The 20,240-nt window shown below is 38.9% G+C and overlaps 1 protein-coding gene across 1 annotated transcript in view; it reads right to left on the reverse strand.

Moving 5' to 3' along the window:
* The window catches only part of MCC (MCC regulator of WNT signaling pathway), a 187,224-nt gene that overhangs the window by 67,189 nt on the left and 99,795 nt on the right, over nt 1-20,240 (reverse strand). Inside the window, 1 exon segment of the mRNA XM_042020618.1 lies at nt 1,183-1,296. Coding sequence (XP_041876552.1) covers nt 1,183-1,296 — 114 coding nt within the window.

Consider the following 20,240-nt stretch of genomic DNA (forward strand, 5'->3'; position numbering starts at 1 on the left):
AAGAATGCCATAGAAATTAGAAAAGGCTCTCAGGATTATAGCTGATAAACCATGTTAACTCCCAGTGTGGCTCTGGCTCACATATTGAGAGGAACAAAAACACAAAAGTGATTTTTATTTCTGGATGTTACATTGATGGTCTGCAATAACAGTATCACTTACAAGACCACAAACCTTAAAAGGCAGCTGAAAAAACCATTAGGGAATTCAGGCAAAGGCGAAAATAAGGGAGGACTGAAGAAAGAGCCTGAAAATTGAGACTTCTACATTTGGCTTGAGTTTAAGTAACACAGATAAAAGGTCTCATCAAAATGCACCAAATATTGAAAACTCTAAATCTGCAAAATCACAGAATGGCCAAGGCTGACAGGGACCCCTGCAAGTTATTCACTCAGTCCCCTACCCAACCCCAGACCAGGTCCAGGTGCCTTGAGTACTTCCAAGGTTGGAGATTGTACAACTTCTCTGAGCAACAAAAAGGTGCCACACTTTACAGGCCAAATTGCTTTGATTATCTCTAGCCAAGTATTTTGAATTAGTTTTGAAATTTTAACTACTTATAAAAGGTATTTGATACAATGACAGTATCTGAAAACAAAGGCCTTTTATAGAAGAGAGAAATATTAAGAACAATAGTTCAATTTTCCATGTTTGCATTTGCCTCTCTGTAAGACCTGTGAAAGCATCAGAGTTCTGACTTTATTGTTGTTTAACCCCTTGGCTTTCCACTGGCTGTATTTTCCACAATTCCAACTGCCTTACTGGAAGCTAGACTGAGATAATAAGTAATTTCTTACATAACAGCAAAGCACTGAAAATTAGCAATAACTTTTGATCACTGTTAATTTGTGCAGTGTTTAAATATGACCCAGGAGTGCAAGGCTCTGCAACCAGTTACCCAATCCGCTGACAGCATGCTGTAATTCTTATATTCTACAATATTTCAAAGCACTTGTTGCTTATATTGACTTCAAACCAAAATTAATCTAATTAATTCTTGGGGTTTTGCTTTAGAAGAATGTCTTCGACACATAAAAGGTATAATCCATGGCAACTATGTGTCATGCAGTCTTAAAATTCTTTTGACTTGTGACATTGTTGAGTATTTTATTCTCTCTCTGAGGAACATGGACTACACCAAACCAAGGACCATCTTCAAATAGTCCTACTACTGTTGCCCACCTGTGCTTTTGCCAATTTCTTTTCCAACAGGTCACGCTCCTTTTCTGTTTGTTGTAGACGCTTATTAAGCTCCACGATGTCTCCCTTTAATGAAGCCAGGGCTGCTAAATGAAGCTGGACAACAAAAAGAAAAGAAACAAATTAACTAAGTCACAAGCCATGTAGCACTAGTGGTTCAGAGAAAAGACAGCATAGGACAGCAGCTATAGTAATGATGGATTTCTGTAGCAGTTAATAGGAACGTTAGTAGAACAAAGTCTAAAAGAAATCCACATGCAACTAAAAATTTAACTACTAATTTTACCATTAATTTTTCTCTCCAGGCAGCACACACATTCCTTCACCATATCCTTTATAAGGATAAATACAATGAGGAATAATTCAGCTAGAAATGTGCAGATTAGTTCTAACACTAGTTTATTAAGAGGTAGCCTGAGTCTTGCTCTATAAAACATTACATTAAATGCTGACTAAGATTTGCATTATAGAATGAGGTGTACCACGTTTTGATGCCTTTAGACATACAGAGGTTATCAGTTTGGTGAAAGTGGGTAACTCCATGCACAGGATTTGGTTTTATTTTGCAACCAATGCTTACTCCACCGTGAGCTACTCTTCTGCAGTTGTTGTTCTCCTCAGTCCCATGCCAGTGAGTTTCAGTGATTCTTATCTAATAACCCACACATGAAGAACCCGAACTGTTTTTCTTTCTGTAGTAGATCCTTTTGATGAAAGATACTTTCTACACTTAACTGATAGCATGTGGAACTATGTATCAGGCTAGGATAACTCACGACATTGAAATTAGGTTAGCTACACAACTTAGAAACCAAGAACAGTTCTTAAAAGAATTTTAATTTTTCACACTTTCTTCTTGTCCTTAAATATCCAATTCATCGTTTCACTAAAGGCATCAGCCAGAATTCAACACTAAGTACTGACAACTGCAACTGAAAAGTCCAGGAGGAAAACCAGTCACTAGCACTGAAGTCTTTCTTTGTAGTAGTAAAGAAACAGCTTCAAGTTATATTGGGTATGAAAACAGAAGTGACCTTTCACACTAGACCAAGCAACACAGCAAACACTGCTGCTGCCAAGATTCAGGCTGAAATAAAAACCCTGCCTCTAATCTTCCACCCACTTGCAGTCCCTCACTCTGATATTCTATTGGGCGGGTCACCTATATAAATTCTACCTTTACAGTACTGGAAGCCAGAAAAACCACGTTTTCCCATAGTGATGTGTGAGAGCAGCTGCCTGACAGCAGAGAGACCAGATCATCTGGCAACAGCTTCTTCACATACAGTATTCCCACTGTTAATAAAAAAAATTCTGCCTTCAAGACAGAAAAGATAAATTTTAAAAGATATTTGGATGTGAATTCTGCCTTTTTAAATGCTGCTTAACTAGTTATTCCCTGGGCATCCTCATTTGTGAGTTCAGTTGACAGTATTTTTTATTATGTCAGCTACAAAAATACCTTGCACACATGAAGTTATTTTTTCCAGTACAAATAAACACATGCACAACTATACATTGCAGAACATTTAAGATTGTCAAAGCAGCCTTAATTTTTCATGTAAAAACACAGTAATTCTGGCTTGCTATGGGCATATCCTACACAGCTTCTATGAAGTATATACACTGAAACCTCTCAAAACCCAGAAACATTCTAAATACCTTTAAGTATTTTTGGCCCTCAGCAGAAGGCCTTCCTTCCTACCACAGGAAACTATGCACTCCATTTACAGTGTGGAGAAAAAAGAACCACACCAATTGTACCAATCTGCTCATAACTTGTTTCCAATTTGCAGGAAAGCTGGTGAATTTTTAAGCCACTGCTTCACCTTGTTCCCGTAACAGTGGAATTATTGCAATGAAGGTCACAAGTTTGTTCACCAGAATGTGCATCCCTCAAACAGTACATGAAAAATGGCTACAATTCTCCAAATTGAATAAAACAATGCTACATAGTCAAGTATCATTCCCTTTCATACACTGTAATTAAATGATCACCAGCTGTGGTTTTGATTAAATTCAAGACTAACAATGTCCATACACATGGCCTCGTAACATAAAAGGACAACATTAATTTGAAAATCTCAATGAAAAACAACTTGTTCTCTGAACAGTGGAATTAACGAGGCAGACTTCCAATGGATTTGTCTTTGTCCTCTTCACCCTCTGCAGTCACTGCAACCTGGGTAACAAACAACGTGAATGGTGCCTGGTTTTACACAGCAACCCTGCTGCCTGGCCTGGCAGCCCCTGCCAAGCACAGGGATCCTGAATCCACCTATGTGTTCAATACTGCTTCTCTCTTGTCCAAGTAACCAAAGCATGGCTTTATTAATGACAAGGAAAGCTTGTTGCATCTTTCACCATCCAAAATTATCCTTTCATTAATTGGACTGTTTCAGTTTCCATATGCTAATAAAAGAATAAATAAAAAAAAAGAAATTTACTGAAAGGGCGGACTAGGCAAAAGGCAACTATCATAACAGAGGAGGGCTACTTGACATACTCTACTTTGAAGTGCAAGTAATGTTTCCAGCTACTACTGCAATACAAAAGGTTAACACAGCCAGTGTAGCTGTGTATTCTTGGCGGAGTCAAGCTCTCCTCCAGAATTAATTTAAAAGGTGTTACAAACTATTGTTGCACTTTCCCTTAAGGTGTGAGTGTTCCCACAGACCGTGCTTCCTAGTGCGCTTGTTTATCACAAGGGAGGTGGGAACTGGAACATGGATCTTTGGATGTTGCTGGAACTCATAAAAGGAAATATCTGAGCAAAGAGCTACAGTCCATGCAGAAGCCATTTGGGCGGGCGGGGGGGGGAGGGGAGGGAGAAATTAATGTTTAAAAGTCAAGTTTAATCATCCACACTATTAAAGTGGGAAAGACTCCACTTAAAAATCTCAACCAGCAAGTCCCCCACAACTCTAACTCTGCAGCACTGAACTGCTACAGGATGGTTACAAATGAGAAAGAGAGAATGGGGGAAAGAGAGAAAACACACGGCATACTGTTTTTCTCTCCTCAGCAAACAGTGGCAGATAAGGCAGAATCACTATGACTAACATTCATGCCAGACATTTATAGTTCAAGGTGGGCTGCCTCTTAAATGACACGAGATTATGAAACAGATCAAAAACTCAGCAGTGTGCAAAATTAACACAGACAGCACAAATATTCCCACAAGACAGTGGTCTGAACCTTTAAGCAACAGACTGCAGAGAGACCTACTTCATACAGAGAAAACAGTCAACTGACAAAGCCTGTGTTATTCATAAACTTTGTATTGATCCAATACAGCTCCTTGAATTCCACCAAGAAAGAAACCACTGTTGTGATGCTGATAAACCCAAACTGTCCAACAGGACACACACGGTCAACATGTGAGAACAAACATAAAGATCAGACTAGCCAACCAATATGCTTCTCTACCATCATCCAAGAAAATTAGAAAATACATTAGATGCATGGTATAAAAAACTAGTTACCTATCTTAATTTAGAAGCTACAATTTCCTTGAATTTTTATTGCCGTAACAACAGCAGGTTGCATTACTGAAATGTATACACACCACGTGTTATACTCAATATTATCCTGTCAGGTTTTCATCTATTAAATTATATATTAAATATACAGTAACAATTATTTATTATTATTAAGATATTATTAATATAAAATTTAAAAATGGCATAGTATGCTCTTGTTAAAATGCAAACCAATGTACAGCTAAGTTTTTAAAGGTACCATAATTATAAAAACAGAAGAACAAGCTTAGGAAAAGCAACTTCCTGACCTCTGATCAAGCCTCCTTTATGAGTGCAGTTTCTTCTCATTATCCACCTGTTCTAGTAGCATTTCATACAATACTGCAGAAGTGATTTGTGATGCATATTTTGAAGACTGCTTTTGGTGCTGTGAAATATTCTATGCAGGTACAATTAGGAACAACATTTGTGGGCAGTCGGGTTTCTGAAGAATTTTGTGGGAAACAAATACAGAAGTGGATGGGACAGTGAGACAAATGCCAAGGAAGCAGGTGACTACTGTACTGTTGTACACACTGCTGGAAATGTTCTGAGGCCAAGAACAAACCAAGAGAAAGACACAGAGAGCAATGAAGGAGGGTGCTGAAAAAGTAAGGTTAAAGCCCTGAAAAGCAGTGAAATTACTATTATACCCAGCATTTTTCCCAGCCGTTGTGAAATGTGATCCCCACCACTAAATCTGATCCACATTTTTCATTCCCTCAGCCTGGAACCAGGCTAATTAAACCGTATTGCTAAAACCAGTTGTACTCACTGCACATGTTTGCTATTTTCAACAGAGAAATCAAAAGAAGGAACTATGCACATAATTTTCTGTGAAACTAAAGTACTAATCTTATCTTTATCCTCTCTTTTCCTGTATTCGTCAGCCACAGTACTGCTCCGCACCGGTTTCGGAACAGATGTTCAGAAAAGTAATCTGAAAGTGACATAACCAGGGACCCATAAAATCATACCAAACTATATACCAATACAAAGCAGCCAAACACCAAAAGACCAATTAATTTGTTCTCTGTGTGTCCTCTGTAGCTGATCAGTAAAGCCCTACCATGGGAGAAGGATCAGAGATGGGCCAGGGTGATGTGTCCATGAAGCTCAGGAAGAATGTGGCTGGGTGGGACTGATCACAGCTGTTGCAAAAAAGCTGGCTTGATCTCAACACCAAGAGGACCTGAGCACGGGTTTTGCTTTACATAAACAGCTATCACCAGCTGAGAGAATCAGCTGGTGTGTATTGGTCCCCAAGCTCATTAAGAGTGCAAATGTCTCCCTGAGTTAGCCAGGCCAGTGTGGGGTACCTATATACACAGCTCAGCCCAAAATAAAAACCATAAAAACATAATCAACTGACAGAATTTCAAAGAGAGTAATAAGCTTGAGCCAGTTTCAATTCACACATTTAATCCTCACAAGGCCAGGGATGCCCAGGGTGGTGATGGCAATTACATAAGATAGAGGCTGGGAACCACGCTGGTGCTGTGATGGAGCTGTGCACTGCAATTGCTCTCTTCTGCTATGTGTGACTTGTATCTGTACTGTGTTTTCAGTATGCTTTGCGTCATGGTGCTAAAACAGAAATCCCATGTACCATCAACTACTTTCAAATAAATATGTTAGACATCACACCTTCCACATGTGGACTGTCTAAAAGAACCCCATCAGAGAGTACTGGGCTCTGACATTCTCTCCTCTTTTTTTATTTCCCACTGGCATTTGGCATAGTTTAGTGTAATTAATCCACAATATGGATATTCTCTGTGTATTGCATCTACTTAATGACAGGCAGTACACATAAAAACATCTGATTAAATACTAAGAATGTTGCCTCTTCTCTGAAAACTTTCCAATTTTTTTGTTATCAAATTAAACTGGACACCACACTTGATTTGAAAACCCAAGCTGCTTTGTAACATGAGAGATGGCAGGTGTAGAGAACAACATGGAAAATACAGTCAGAACTCCAGCTAACAGTGCAGAACGAGCAAAACAGCAAATGTCTACCCACTGTATTTTCTGACACCTTTCCTCTTCAAGGGAAAGAGGGATTGCAGTCAAGGAATGAAAAGGTTAGTAATGTAAGTTCATAGTGAAAAACACATCTTAAGATGCAGAACAGCAATCTCAGGGCTGTGGTTGTGCTGTGGATTGCTAACTTTCATAAATGGCAGTACAGAACAGTATTTGGGCTGGTGCAGGGAAGGCACAGATGAGGCTGGCACTTACCCGCTGAGGTGAATGAGAACCTTTCATGCTAAGGCATGGCAGATATATTGAAGACATATGAACAAGTTACAGAGGAAAAAATTACACTGAACAGTAAGTGTGAAAGAAATCACGGCACTGGTTCACACAACCAGGAAAAAAACCCAAACAAAACGAAACAAAGAAAAGTTGAGGCAAAGCTTAAAAACCTTTCTAAGAGAGAAGTTAAAGATATGAAACTCATGTTACAGACATTTGTTATAGCTAAAACTCCAAGGCATTGTCAAGTTTACATTTCATCAGGAGCAGAGATCAGCACTACTTACAAACAACACGTACCTAAAGTGATCGTTACATAAATGTGTAGCTACTCTCAACCATTTTTCTTCTCTGTCCTACACAATTTTCATGCCACCTGCTTTCTAACCATGGTCCATAAAAGGTGCATTTTCTATGGTCCAAGTGATGAAATAAATGTAATCAAAATCTGTTTCTGTGAATTTACTGACAAAATAGAAGGGAAAAACACAGAAGAACAACCATATCCCAGAAACAGTGACATGACAGATTGATATTCCCCAAATGTTTTCAGTTGTATGATCTCTAGAGTGCAGCCCTGAAATACCACAGTCAACAGCCCTATAAGTAATTCCCCAAGACAAAATCAAAATTACTAAAAAAAGTGGTACCACTGAATTGCTGGATATGCCTACAAATACGCCCTAAAACTTTATGTCTGAAACAACTTTTACATACTAATAAAAAGCTTACAAATTTTCAAAGTGACATACAAAATGGACATTTTGTGACTGTGCTTCTGAAGCAATTATTGTCATATTAAACATTAGACAGTTACTTCATATTCTTGTGCAATACTAAACAAATAATGTGCCAACACTAGCCAGGATGGAGCCATTCAAATTCTAGAAAAACAAAGACCAAATTTTTGTAAGACACAGTTATAATTCGAAAAATCTGCAGAAGATGTTTTCAATCTGTTTGTAATATTTCTAAACAATTTCAACTGAAGTTGCTTGGTTTTGTTTTTTTTTAACTGAAAATTAACATTTGCAGGCACTTGTGAATATTTTGAAATCTTTCTTAAAACAAACCAAAAACTATTCCAACTTCATCAAAGTAAAAAAAATGCTTCATAAAGAAAATACACTAAAGATTGTTTAAAAAATACACAGAAGAAGTAAACTAATGCTATTCTGGTAAGCAGGATCAGTTTTAGAACATGTTAAAGGAAGTAATCATGGAAAATTTTCCTTTGAAAAATTCATCTGGCAATTCATACTTGATGAATGGACTATGGTGCTAATTGTACTTCTGAGTATGCCCAAGGCCTAGACTAATGGCTCTACTTCTATTAAAACAGATGTTTACACTATCATGGAAAAGAAAATTTGAGGTGACATAAGAAAAAAAGCCAAATACTGAGACCTAAAAATAACAAAAGGAGACAAACACCTGAATCTGGGGACTGAACAAAACAACTACATGTTGGGAAGTTCACTTGTTTGGGATTCTTAAGAACCTTACCTGAGGCACTGCAGGGCAGCCCACATGTCCACACTCAACTGGCATTTACACTGTGCAGGAAAGGTCAGCCTTGCTTTTACCTTCCAGAGGAGGAACCTGCTGCTATTCCCACTCCCAGTGAGGGAGCAAAGCAACAGTAATGCAGGGTATGAAAACGGGGTCGTGGGAAGACCAAGCTTAGAACAAAATACTGTCTTCATTTCTCAACATACCATCTGCAATCACAACCTTTCTTTAACTAAAAATAATAATTTAAAAAAATTATAACAAAATTATGAGCTAGGAAGAGTCCATTAGGTCCATTCTTGGAAGGATTTTATCCCACTGCAGTGAACTCATTTAGCATTCTTGCTCTCCTTACACTTACTCTCAACATAATTTAAGTAAGGCACATTATCTCTTTTTCACTGAACTAATGGAAAGAGGAACAGACTTATTTTCTCCTATCTCCAGGTCTGCCCAACATCACCAGAGAAAATTAACTGAGGAGAAAAACAGCAGGGTTCAGCACATGTCCTTTTCCCTTGAAATCTCAGGATCCCAAACTCCTTTCCTCTATTATTTTCCAGTTTATTGAGGTGATGGACACACTCTTTTTCCCTTAGGAATGAAAGGTGTGGAAAACTAACCCCAAGAATGCATATAATTCAATCCTTTGCATTTAGCACTATTGTGGCCCACAGTCTAGTGTGGCTGCAGCATTCCAGACAGGGTGTAAGCTCATCCACATTGGCTTGTTTTCCAAGGGCCCTGCCATTTTTTGTAAAACTTTAACTTGCTCCCTCAGCCTCATTTTTTCTGACAATAATCCAGATCTTTCAAAACAGAGATCACCGTTCAAGAACCACTCAAGAATTAGACACTACTTGTTATGCTAATTTAATCATAATTTATTAAAGCATCCCATAGTTCTTGAGTTCTTTCCAAAAACTTCTCAAACGGAAAATAACTTCTGATTTCCAAAGATAGGACAATGGAATAGCAATAAAGCTGTACTTACAATGATACAAGGATCTCTGTCTCCAGCATGACCCATGTGATCTGCTGTCACCACAAATTTAGAGAAATAAGATCTGTATTGCCAGGTCCAATCAACACTTTGTTTCCACCATAAGCCATAAAAAAACACCAAACCAAAACCAGCCCAACCCAGAAAACAAACAAAAAACCCCACCAAAACCTCTAAGCACTTTGAAACTGACAGAAAGAAAACATCTTCCCAGCTTTCCTCAAGCAGCTCACACCCTAAAGAACTTTACATTAGAACGTACATTATGCAACTCCCAAAAGTATAGCTCTAAAAATATTTTTAGAAGCAGCTAATCAACTTTATAGCTCCCAGATGGGACAGCAAAATTCTCTGGATGAGCATATGCATGCTTAACAAAACACATTCAGTACAGTTCTTAATTATTTCACCTTCCCAAGGTTAGCTGCACCTCTCAGACCTTCATATCCCCTTCCCTGGCTCCTTTAAGCTCCAGCAGCAGCCATTCCCTCTTCCCTCTTCTGAGGGCCACTCCTCCCAGGAGCCCCTATATCCATAACTGCACCCACCAAAGCCTCTCCAGAGTGAAGTAGTGGAGAAGTTGAGGTCTCCAGTGACCTCACAGCCTACAATGAAGCAGTGGTTTTTAAAATGCTTTTAGAAAGAAAACATACTATAAAGGGTTACAGGGTTTAAGTATCAACCACCTTTACACTCCTGGCTGTGAATCTCAGACTAGTCCATGGTCACTGTCTCACTATTGCATGTTAATTCTTAGCATAAACAACTGTCTCCTAGACCAGAAGCTGCCATTTTTGGCAGAAGTCAGTTCCTTTGCCCAGTAATCTTCACAAGCCAACCAGTTCAAAACTGGATGCACAACTTCTTCAAGGGCAGTTAATTTCTTCAGACTCAATACAAATCCTAGGCAGGAAAATTACTTACACTACTGTAACTTCAGCTGCTGCAGGAAGTTTCCACAATTTCCCTCTAGCTCCATGTCATAAACCTTTGTGTGAGATATCTTTGAGTATTTCTCTCTTAAGAAACACCCAGTACATTTCTGACATTTTCAATCACAAGTCCTGCATTTTTCACTGCCTCTTCTTTCTTATTACCTGGTCAATACACCAGGGAAAAGCTTAATTTTACTGAAAGCTTTGCAAATGGATGGCAAACTGCACGAGCAGTTAGCATTACTTCCTGCTGAGGTTTTCCATTGAACTGGCTGTTATTACTTGAATAATAATTTTAACAAATTGGATACAAAACAATTAGTGTTGCAAAACACAGCCCGATAAGGCTCTGTGATGAATCATCTCTAACAGTGAGTATGTTACAAAGAAGTGAGTGCATCAACTGTTACTACAACACTGCTAGAGGAGTTTGTTTACAACAGAAAAAGCTTTTAAAAGCATCTGCTTATCGGGATTTCAAGACATCAGTAAGTTTTTTTACATTTGTATGAAGATTCTTAATCAAAGTACGCTGAATAAAGAAAAGTCTCAAGCACAATTGGTATGCTCTACCCTAACAAACTGCCCCCCCTTTTCTAAAAACAGACCATAGCCCTATTCAAATAAAATTCTTGCTCTCTACGGCATAACTCTTTTGAAATAAATCTCTTACTGAAAAAAACCACTAGAGGTTGTTTTGGGATTTTTTCCTGGCAAGTGTCAGAGAACCAAGAAACTGAAAATGCCCTCCACCACCTTTCATCCTCCAACTGATACCAGTTACTTGAATGCTCCTAACTAGTGCTAGATACCAGAAAACCTTAGGCAAGATTTCTGCATGATGCCTCAAACTCCTTTCTGATGGCAACTACCTTTGGAAGGAAGCAGACAGCATAAAAATACGCCATTCATGAACCAGAGCTGTTTAAAAAAACTCAGTTGCATGAATATATTGTTCTTTTCCAGTCGTATGGTTTAGACCTTAAGCAACAGAACCTCCAGTGCACAAACTATGAAGACAAAAATAAATATTGATAAATGTTTATAATCAATGCACTAACACAGACAAATCTGCACAGCTGGCAGTCCTCAACATGCTTACTGAATAAGTATTTATATAGAAAAGTTTTTAGTATTTCAGTAACACCTGGAGATATTACTCCATTCAGGAGAAATATTTTTCTTTTGTCACTGGACTAAGAACCCAAAATGATATCTCTGTCTGTAGCATCAGGCACAGCATTTTGTTCAAGTGGCTTCATACTTTTTCAGCCATTTGTTTAGCAGGCTTCTCCCAATACAAAAGCAAGTAGCTGTAAAATTTGCAGAGAATCAAGTGTCTGTAGCATGACAAAACCAGACTAGAGCATTTGAGTCAACTGGTGACAGCAACTCGTTAAGATGGGATCAAAAGTATTTCAGAGACACAGACAGTAATTATGAACCTGAAGCTTCTCCAAGTGTTCATGAATGCAATGGTTAGAATTTCAGCCCAATTCAAAACTCTGTGTGAAAAACTCATGGGAAGAAAAAGGTGTCTGGAAAACCCTGGTACAGGATTAAATGTTTTTCTCTTAACCTGTCTCCCACAATGACCTCATTTTCTTTCCTTTTTTATTATAGGTTCAGACACAGAGGCTTGACAGATGAACTTCAGTTTTTCTTCAAGTGAGAATGTCTCCATTTTCTTTTTCACCTTTTCAACAAGAAGAAGTGTACAACAATTTTCTTAAATGTCAAAAACTTCTGCAAATGAAAAGCCATTTCCTAACCACACTACTTCATATTTTGGTTAAGATTACTCATTTGATACGAATTTTTCCCTGCAATTCTTCTGAAAAAGAAAAGTGAAGATTCAAGTGTCTATTAGACAATTAATCTTCACTTGTATATACACATGCTCAAAATTTAAGCACACTTACTGAAATTACAGGTGCTTATAATTATTAAACTTGCAAGCTTCAGTCAAACACAAAAGTAGCAATTGCTCTAACATTTTGAGATTTACACAGTATTTCCACCATTCTGTGCCTGTCTCTACCAAGCCCAAGGCAGATTCACTCCTTATCTTGGACTCCACTCTGAATGCCAAATTCAACCCTGTATTTCACCCATGCAATCCTATTAAATAAACAGGAGCTGCAGAGATATTTATGAGTCCAGAGCATGGTTCCATGGAAAGTGCACATCCCCTGAGACTGTTGTTCTCTGCTTGAGTGTAATTTTCTTTGCTTTCAGTCATCAAATAATAACAGAAAAAACTTCTCTAAGGAAGTCAGGATAGCACAGAAAGTTGCTTCTACAGCATCTTGATAAAACACATTTTTTATGTTTATATCACATAAACGTATGCCCACATATGCACATATGACAAAAAGAAATTGGAGGTCATGCCAAGAAAAAAAATTATAATTTAAAGGCATTCTATGTGTCACACATTCCACTTAACACCTTAAAATGTCTGTACCCTTCTTAGGACCACTTTCAGTAACATTCACCCACACAAAAAGACTCATTGTGAGCATGACAGATAAAGAGCTTTCAAGCAGTAACTGGCACAGCTGTAAATCTACATAAGGCTCAACAAATAAATCTTGTGCTCTCTGCTGCCGATACAGAAACATTAAGAGGAACACAATACAGTACCTCCTTATCTGTTTAAAGTAGGGCAAATACTTTACTCATGTTAATTGTCCTGACAGAAAAGGATCAACACTGCATTATTCCATTTAACACATGGCTTATTTTTCACCCCTGAACATCACACAGGGCAAAAAACTTGCTGATTCCAAAGTTAAAAAGCTATTCTGTGTCAATTCTTCGTAAAAATTGTATCTCATTCATTCAGCATTCTAGTTTGAATCTTTATACGGCATGTGACATATTACTCACATAATCTGGTAGAATGAAAGTAGAAGTTACTTTTTTCATTTTTCATGGCTTCACCATCTGTATAACAGAATACTTCACCCTTCAGGTGAAGAGTTACATCGGTGCATTGGGGTTTTTTTATTTTATTTCATTTACATTCTCAACAATTGTTTCTGTGGGGTCTAAAATCTTGACATATTAAGAAATATTATCATTAATGTAATTTTAAGAATGAAACAGTAATCACTGTAATGTAACTGAAGAAACATCGGTGGGAAAAAAAAATCATATTTTTCCCATCTTAAAGCAAGACTCCTGGTTCAAAGAGCATACTAAAGAAGTGTTGTATCAGACCAGACCACAGGCTGACAGTCCACCATCCTGCCTCTGAGAGTGGCAAATCAGAGAAACTGAAGAACAAGCATAAGAACTGGGCACACATTTGTAAAGCTTCCCTGGTATTGCTTTGCATGTTCTGTACCTCAAGGATAACTTTTGTCCCTTTTGATCTTCTTTGAATCACTTGTGAATTTATAATGCTCTCTCAAAACATATACCCCTTTTTCTCCCTTACCATCTGAGGCTGACATGCCCAAATCTATTTAACAGGAGATGCTCTTCCACTTTTGATCCTCCCTGGTGCCTTTCTTGGGACTGCTTTGGTTTTACAGTTCTGGTGCTCAACACACCACAGCCGTGTGCGACAGTGCCGGGCTGCACAGCTGGCCACGCTGATTTTTTGCTGTCAGCAACCTCAGTCTGTGCATACGTTACATCACTGCCTCCACTACATTAACGATCTAGCCTGCACATAAGCAATCCTTGTGTTCTCAAGTACTTCTCCTGGGTACATTCCATGGTTCTGTGCGCTGAGAATTTCAAAGTTGGCTGTCCTCCTTGACACCCCCAGCTCAGGTAACTGTATCAATTGCAGGGAAAAACACAGGTCTTTAGGAGAAAGCAGTGGGAAGGACATTAGCAGTTGCCCCTCCACAAAGTAGGCAGGCTGTGTCTTTAGCTACAGCACTTCTGGGGATTTATTTGTATGAATGCTGGTAACAGCTGCTGGTATGCAAGCAGGAACACAAGACATGTCTGTGCACATGACAGGGGTTTGACAGAAGGCAACTTTATGAAAGAAGGCAACTTTCAAGTGATGACATCATGGCATGTACCAGAGATGGCAATTACCCAAATTATTCCTATTCTACAGAGCTGTGGATAACTTCACTCTTGAGTGGCTGACTTCAGTGAACCAAACTTCTACTTACATATTTGTATTTTGACAAATACCATCAGAAATGTGCAGTTTTGGTGAACCACTACCACATACATGCAGTATCCATCCCAAGCAACATCTCCACACCTTCCAACAGAGCCCACTAGCTCAGCTAAGCATTTACACAGCTATGCTGCTTCAACAGCCAAGCTACACTTACACTGTGCCATGTTGACTTAGTTGTAAGCCTTGATGCTCACAGAGGGAGGTCAAGGGCATGCAGGTGGCTGCACCCGCTCCTCCGGTCTGCAATTCCAGCCTGAACTCTTCCTTCCTTCACTGCTGCCTGTTGTGATTTCTCTCCCTGGGGTACTGACATAAGATATTTTTATATGTTCTTTTTATTCTGGATTGTTTATCCTCTCCCCACATACCATTCTTCTCCTGTTCCCTCCCTTCACCGAAGCTGCCAGCAACTCCCTGTGCAGCAGCTGTTTCCATTCAGCCCTGTGGTTCCTCTCAGGATGGAATTAGCCCCTCAGTAACCCTCTCCCTCCTGCTGTTATGCATCGATGCAGCTATTTAACTAAGTGCAGGGAGCAATTAGTACCGTCTCTATTTGCAGTCAGCATTCCTGCCTCTTTCAGCTGCAATGCTGAGTATGCAGCAGTATACCCAGCTGCCACAGGTACCTAGGCCCCAGAACGTAACAGCTCAAAGACTCTTTCTAGAAATTAAGGTCGATAAACAGATATTTTAAAAGAGACTTTGTGGCAGGGATCAGATTTACAACAGCAAGGGTCAAGTTTTAAAAGATGTTATTGCTGGAAAAAAAGCAGCCACTTAACAAAGTAACCTGTTATTTCTTTATGGTTTTGTGTTTGATTTGCTGTGGTTTTTTTTACCCTTCTCAAAAGACTGGAATTCTTTATGATATGATATTTCTTTGCTGAAATGCACCTCACTGCTCCATGTGCCAGAGTATTTGGGAATATATATTGAAAAACAAACTTTTAAAATCTTGTTGAGATAAACCGGCTTTTTAAAAGAAGTGGTGGTTGTAGAAAATTAACATTGGTTGTTTTCACAAGGATATTTTTACACTGCAGTATAAGAAGGTGCGTGTTCCTCTTCCTCCCAACCACAGTCCCCAGCTGTCTCAGTCCATTTTCAAGTAACAAAGTATTTTATCTGCTCGAAGAACCCGCACAAGAAGGTATTGAAGGCTTCCTTTCACAGACAGCTCTCTGCCTCAGGCATCTCACCCAAGTCCTAGAAGTTAAATTTGTCATTAAATGGACCCAGACTGCATTTTACAGAAAATTATTCTTACAAAATAGCCAGGCTTGAAACAAGTTGCACAGCTCTCAGAGAAGTTCAGGCAGCAAAGCTGGAAGTGGCTACTTGGGCAGAAGTAGCAACCTCTCAGGGCCTGCAAACCTGACCCTGATCAGCCAAACGCATTCCTCTTCCTTCTCTCCCCAAACTCCTGGGAACAGCCACAAAAGAGTGTTCTGTGCTTGGTACAAGGGTTGCTGTCCTAGCAACAGACCTTCCCCATCACTATTTTGTTTCCTCTTCCTCTAATCTCACCAGAGGCCCAACGACTTCCACACTGCAGGAAATCTGACTGCAGAACCTGGGACTTGCAGAACAAACCCTCGGCACTGCACAGCTGATTCTGTAACATATGCTTAACTGTTTATTAAATGTTTACTCCCTAAGTGAACCTAGGACTGAGTTTGGGGCTCTTCTAGCCACACAGATGTTGAAATTTCTGAGGGGGTTAGGGCTGGGGAACAAACTAAAAGCAAGCAGTTTTCTTCCGAAGAAAGAATCCCTCCCTACCTCGTGACCTGAAGTTATCACCGTCTGATGTCAGCCACTGAAGCACTCTGCAAAATACCCTTGTAGTCCCAACAACTGGAAGGGTAAAAGAACTACAGACGCCACCATGAATTTGCTCTTTCTTGAGACACACAATGGGATATCTTCCTGCCAATTTGACTGTGCAGGAATCCAAATGTCCACTATAACAAAGAGGAAAAACTAAAATTGGATTTGACCCAGAAAATGAGGGAAAGTGATTTATTTTCTTGTCTTAAGATTCCAGAACCAGAAAGTGTATCTGAATAAAAACATAGTGATATATACTGTATATTTTAGAATAAAAAGGTGTCAACCTCTCCCAGGACTCTCTGAAAGAGTGAAGACAGAAAGTTTATAAAAAACGTATTCCATGAAACTACCAGAGTGTAAATAAAACAAGACTCAGTCCTACTGTTCCCTTCCATTTCAATGAAACTGTAATAACAAACACGTAATTACATGTATAGTGTGGTTTAGCTGCCTATGATATGTAAATTTTAGTGTAATTTTTCATGTTCCTAACACACCATATATCCACATCCAGTCAAATTTAAGTGTAGGTATTTTTGAAGGAAAGGAGGTGAGAGGCAGGAAAGGAAGAAATGTTTCCTGAGATTGTGTGCACCAGCTATATGAGATTCTCACATTTATCTTCTCAAATAACTCCAGTAGAGTATTTCTGTAAATGTAATTTGTAGTGCTCTTTAATCCTGTTACCAAGATTTCCCATTTGCCCATCTCAACAGAGAACGAGAGAAATTTATAATCTGCCTCTCTGAGCTCTGATCATGCACAGCTCGTGCACACTCAAAAACCTTCATTCAAGTTCCATTTATAAATGTATAACGAGACTGAAGCAGTCCCCACTGCACCAGCAGAATATTACACGATCTCCTCAGGTGCTGTGGGTCAAAACTGGATTTGTATTAACCTGGTTAAGATATTTTGCTGAGGTCAGTTCCACTGCCCAGCAAAAGCATGAGATTCAGAGTAAGTCTGCAAGACTGCAGCATGTGGGATACCACAGGGCAGCCTTATCTTTCTAATCTTTCCCCCTTTTCCATATTCAGATGAGAATAAATCCCAGTTTGGATTTTACCAATACCAGTTTGGGCTGCTGCTAGAAAACAGAGCAGGGATGCTCAAGTCTTGTGACTAGCCAAGTTTTGGAGGCACAGTGGTCCAAAGTCTTTGGTGGTGAGAGAAGGTTTGTATCACCGATTTTACAGCCCTCCTTGCAAGTACTTCTACCTGAAGCGCAGAGCTGGTTGTATAGTTCAGTGCTACAGACCAGCCATACTCTGGAATCATCAGTTCCGCCTTCCCTTGTTTTTCATACAATATCAGATTTGTGTACCCTGGGACAGGCGCAGTTGTAGGGCTGACACGTGCTTTCCTTGTAGTCACCCCCAACTTTTCCCAAATGTTGTGATGGCAGGCTGTGTGGACTTGGTCAGTAAATGGTGCTGTGAATTAGACAACCCTGCTTTGAACTAATATACTTGAGTTTCCTGACATTTGAGTTAGCTGCTTAAGTAAGGACATTAAGGGCTTTTCTAATTAATAGCAAATGTTCCATTACATTACAAAATCAGAAAACAAGACAGAGATCTGGAAAAGAATTCAAAGACAGTATAAACCAGATGTCTCTAGGCAAGACCATTACACTTAAACATAAACATCTCTCTGCACAACTCATGTACATTTTTACAGCATTACCGACTCAACAGTTCCAGTGCTATTCCATATCCCAGAACTATACACTTCATGAGATACAAATGCAGCACAATCAGCCAAGGGAAAATCAGGGATTGTTTTATATATTCAGCTATGTGACTATCAATGGACAAGTTTGAACTGCCAACCAAAATTATGGAAACTCTGAGAATCAACCATTCTGTCTGTTCAACCCACTTCTCAGCCACCGGCAGAATGAAGGCAGATGGGAACACCCCAGACCTCGGAAATCCCAATAGACCTTACACATTGTAGCTTAATTTTATCCGAGCTGATTTTGGGTTTCTAATCCTTACACGTGGGACAGAGCTGTTTCTCCCACAAGTCTGAATCATCCATTTTGAAACTATTACATCTTCCTCTCCTCCACACTCCCCACAGATAATGGGAAGACGAGACTCTTCCATACCTAGTGTAACAGAATTACGCTGTGCCCTTTCAAACAAGTAAAAAAATGCTTACATGGGCAGAGATTTTTTAAAAAGTCCTCAGTCACTTTTACTTAAGTCTCTCAGCCAGCTGAAACAAAATAACATTGTAGCTTAACAGAATTAGGACACTTACAGAATTAGGCTAAAACAAACCCCAACAAACCAAAGAATCCCCCCCCAAACAATAACAAAACCCAAACAATTTCATACCCCTAGAGTCCAAATAACATCAGCAATAGCAGAAGATCCAGAAATTCCTGCAGCACAGTGAAAGAAAGATTTGGGAGGCTCATTAGTATCAACTCTTCCAAATTAAAGCCTGAAAACACCACATGCTGCTGGTTAAGGATCCTTGGGATTTCCTAAGCAAAGTGAGAACGTAAAACTTCTAATACTTAAAAAATCTTGGAGTGAAAATTAACGTACCATATAAGCACTTTACAGAAGTGGGTAATGATATGTCTTTCCACAGACAACAATAAATGAGACTGCCTTTTTTTTTTTTTTCCCCAGACATCAGAGAATGGCAGACCTGGCACTGGAAGCCAGGTGTTTCATTTCCCAGACCAGTGGTCCCATCATCCAACCATCCTGATCCCAGTGAATTTTATGAACATATTTTGGTGGGCACACTATAATGTTAACTCTGCTTACTATCCTATTCTATGTGCATGAATTATACACTACAGTAGTGATACAAAAAAAATGGTAGTTTCAGAAACTAATAAAACTCTGAAATCACTTTTTTTTCTAATCAAAAGTGGGGTGACATTGCCAGGTTTCTAGTGACAAATAATTCATTTTTTAAATTAGGACAATAGAAATTAGAAAGCTTGTTTTGAAACAGTAATTGAGAAGAGACATTTCATTCACATAAAACCACAAATGCACTAGTGATTTTATCTCTCTGAAGCAAAACCACAGAGGGAATGGAAGAAAAGTTTTTATTGTTGTACTGCAATGAATATGGAAACAATCTTTTTACCTGTTGTAAACATTAAAATTTAGTAACACTGTTTTGGAAAATGTGTAGTAGGTATTAAAGTCAAGATACTTCAATCTGTCCTCACTGAGCAGAGGAACAAGAAGAGCTTATGCAGCCCCCCCCTCCACCAGAAACCAACAAAAAAGGCTTTATAGATCATCATTCCACATCTTAAAATACTTTAATGCAGCAGCTAGTGTACAGGAGAAAGAAAACTAAAAAGAAACAGAGATATCTACAAGCTACACTGAGCACTAGTGTCCAGAAGTGTATGTAGAAGGGAGCTGTACATTATTTATAGTCAAGAAAGCAGGACCCCAGATGGGAATTGAAATATTAGATACAGCTTATTTTAGTTCAAACTTGTTCACATTTCATGGAAGCCATGCCCTGCAGTAATTTCAGAACACCCTGTTTTCTTTTATAAATTAATCATAGTAATGTGCTCTGCTGTCAGACATCATGGAAATACCAGACCAGCTGACGAACAGAATTCTTACCCTCATTTTCAAAGGTGACCAAATTAGTTCTTTACAAAGAACTTATCAATTGATAAAGATACATCTGTCACTGTACGTAAGAGGTATGTTTGGAAATGCAACCTGTATTTTAAAAAACCTATAAAACTTGTGCTAATCCAATGTACCTAACGTTATTTAAACAGGAAGCAAAGCCTGAGACATGAAGGATCAGGA

The sequence above is a fragment of the Corvus kubaryi genome, unplaced genomic scaffold, assembly GCF_017639235.1.
Source record: "Corvus kubaryi isolate FWS band 111438036 unplaced genomic scaffold, C.kubaryi_AGA036_p1.0 37028, whole genome shotgun sequence".
NCBI lineage: Eukaryota > Metazoa > Chordata > Aves > Passeriformes > Corvidae > Corvus > Corvus kubaryi.